This window comes from Cebus imitator, unplaced genomic scaffold (assembly GCF_001604975.1).
Source record: "Cebus imitator isolate Cc_AM_T3 unplaced genomic scaffold, Cebus_imitator-1.0 Scaffold266, whole genome shotgun sequence".
Taxonomy (NCBI): Eukaryota; Metazoa; Chordata; class Mammalia; order Primates; family Cebidae; genus Cebus; species Cebus imitator.
Window position 1 is genome coordinate 2563118 of NW_016107581.1, and position 2705 is coordinate 2565822.

Consider the following 2705-nt stretch of genomic DNA (forward strand, 5'->3'; position numbering starts at 1 on the left):
AATTGCCTGAACCCAGGAGGCGGAGGTTGCGGTGAGCCGAGATCGCGCCATTGCACTCCAGCCTGGGTAACAAGAGCGAAACTCCGTCTCAAAAAAAAAAAAGAAAGAAAGAAAGAAAAGAAATGACAATTCCAATGAACAGAGGATTAGGAAAAGGCTGATGTTTGCCCCAGGGACTCCTGGGAAATGTGGTTTTCTCCTATCTCTAGCAAAGGCTGATGGGAGGTAACCAAGCCCCCTTCTCTTCTTGCCTCAGGGACTGGAATTGACATCCCTGTCCTGCTCCTCCTGATTGATGGTGACGAGAAGATGTTGATGGTATAGGGGCCTGGATGCCTGGGTCTAAGGGGGAAGGGGGGGCCAGGAATCCCGGGTCCTGAGTCTTAGGGAGGGTCTGGGAGTCTGACCCCGGGTAGGGTGAAGAACCTGCCTTCTCTGACATGACTCTCCCCTTTATTCTGTAGCAAATAGAGAATGCCACCCAGGCTCAGCTCCCCTGTCTCCTGGTGGCTGGCTCTGGAGGGGCTGCAGACTGCCTGGCGGAGACCTTGGGAGACACTCTGGCCCCGGGGAGTGGGGGAGCCAGGCAAGGTGAAATCCAAGATCGAATCCGGCGTTTCTTTCCCAAAGGGGACCCTGAGGTCCTGCAGGCCCAGGTAGGACATTGGGGGCTCAACTCTGGATCCTGAGATGGGAGGGTACTGGGGATTTGGGCTGCTGGGTCTGAAGGAAGGGGGCCTGGGGGTTGGACTTCCGGATTCAGAGAACGTGCTGGGTGCCTAGACTGTTAGGTCCTGGAGAGCAATGGCCTCCTCCCTCCCTTTGGACAGGGCCTGCAGGAGCTGGGAGTGGGGCCGGGCTAGGTATGCAGAGTTTGCTGTTCCGCAGGTGGAGAGGATTATGACCCGGAAGGAGCTCCTGACAATCTACTCTTCTCAGGATGGGGCTGAGGAATTCGAGACCATAGTTTTGAAGGCCCTCGTGAAGGGTAAAATAGTGCCCTCCAGCCCTCCCCTCTCTCAGTTCAGCACCTTCCCCGGCCTGCCTGGGCACTTCATCCACCCGCTGTCATCTAAGGCCCATGGCCCCCTTCCCTCTCTTATGGCTTGCACCTTTGGGGCTTTGCGTGGTGCTCTTTGGACAGCTTTCCCAGATGCTTTGATTATGTTTCATTATCCATTCTTCCATCTTAACGTCCATCCACGTGTGCGGATTGAGCTTTCCGGCTCTTCACCTACCCATCCTTCCAGTTGTCCTTCGTTCTTCCACCCATCTATCCTTTCACCTATCCAAGCATACACTGACAATTCCATCCACTCACCCATCCATCCGTCTGTCTGTCCGTCCGTCCGTCCGTCCGTCCGTCCACCCACCCATCCATCCACTCACCCATCCATCCATCCATCCATCCATTCATCCACTCACCCATCCATCCGTCCGTCCGTCCGTCCGTCTGTCCGTCCATCCATCCATCCATTCATTCACTCACCCATCCATCCATCCATCCGTCCATCCGTCCATCCGTCCGTCCGTCCGTCCATCCATCCGTCCATCCATCTATCCATATTTTCACCTATCCATCCACAGATCACTGACAATTCCATCCACTCCTTCCAGCCATCCATCTTTCATCCGTTTAGCCATCTAAACGCCGGATTCAATCTACCTGTGCCTCTTTTTATTCATCCATCCAGTGTTCTTCCATCTATGCATCCACCCACCCGTTCTTCCTTTCCTACGTGCCTCTAATATTTGTGAAGCACTCTAGTTAGAATGAACAAAGCACAGCCTCCCATTGAAGAAGTCCAAATATTTCACTAGGAATGGCAGCTTGAAGGACTGAATGATGAAAACCAAGACGGAAGCACAATGGAAGAGGCTGGGGTGGGGGTCCTTTTTTATTTATTTATTTATTTATTTATTGAGACACGGTGTTGCTCTGTAGCCTGGGCTGGAGTGCAGAGGCATGATCATAGCTCACTGCAGCCTTGACCTCCTGGGCTTGAGTGATCCTCCCACATCAGCCTCTGAGTAGCTGTGCACCATGACACCAGCCTAATTTATTTTTAATTTTTTTGTAGGGACAGTGTCTCCCTATGTTGCCTGGGATGGTCTTGAATTCTTAGGCCCAAGTGATCCTCCTGCCTTGACCTCCCAAAGTGCTGGGTGTAGTACAGGCTATGGTAAGGTAGAAAAAGCAGTTACTTTCGACTTTGGAATCAGACAAAACTGAATTTAAATACCACCTTGGGCCGGGCGCAGTGACTCACGCCTGTAATCCCAGCACTTTGGGAGGCTGAGGTGGGCGGATACTTGAGGTCAGGAGTTCGAGACCAGCCTGGACAACACGCTGAAACCCCATCTCTACTAAAAATATAAAAATTAGCTGCGGTGGCAAGTGCCTGTAATCCCAACTACTTGGGAGGCTGAGGTAGGAGAATTGCTTGAACCTAGGAGGGAGAGGTTGCAGTGGACCCGAGATGACGCCATTGCACTCCACCTTGGGTGACAGAACGGGACAAAACCCAACAAACAAAAAAACCGGCTTGGCCCCTTTCTTGCTGTGTGACCTTTAGAAAGTAGCTTCAGAGGGCCGGGCGCGGTGGCTCAAGCCTGTAATCCCAGCACTTTGGGAGGCCGAGGCGGGTGGATCACAAGGTCAAGAGATCGAGACCATCCTGGTCAACATGGTGAAACCCCGTCTC

The 2705-nt window shown here is 52.8% G+C and overlaps 1 protein-coding gene across 8 annotated transcripts in view; it reads left to right on the top strand.

Annotated features, from left to right (window-relative positions):
• TRPM4 (transient receptor potential cation channel subfamily M member 4) overlaps nucleotides 1-2705 on the top strand; it is a 53789-nt gene that overhangs the window by 16240 nt on the left and 34844 nt on the right. For all 8 annotated transcript variants that reach the window (XR_001817009.2, XM_037728484.1, XM_037728485.1 and 5 more), the window contains 3 exons: nucleotides 257-318; nucleotides 465-656; nucleotides 889-988. Coding sequence is in view for 7 of the 8 variants with exons in the window: in XM_037728484.1 (XP_037584412.1) it covers nucleotides 257-318; nucleotides 465-656; nucleotides 889-988 (354 nt within the window). In the remaining variant the exon portion in view is untranslated. The remainder of the gene's footprint in view (nucleotides 1-256; nucleotides 319-464; nucleotides 657-888; nucleotides 989-2705) is intronic.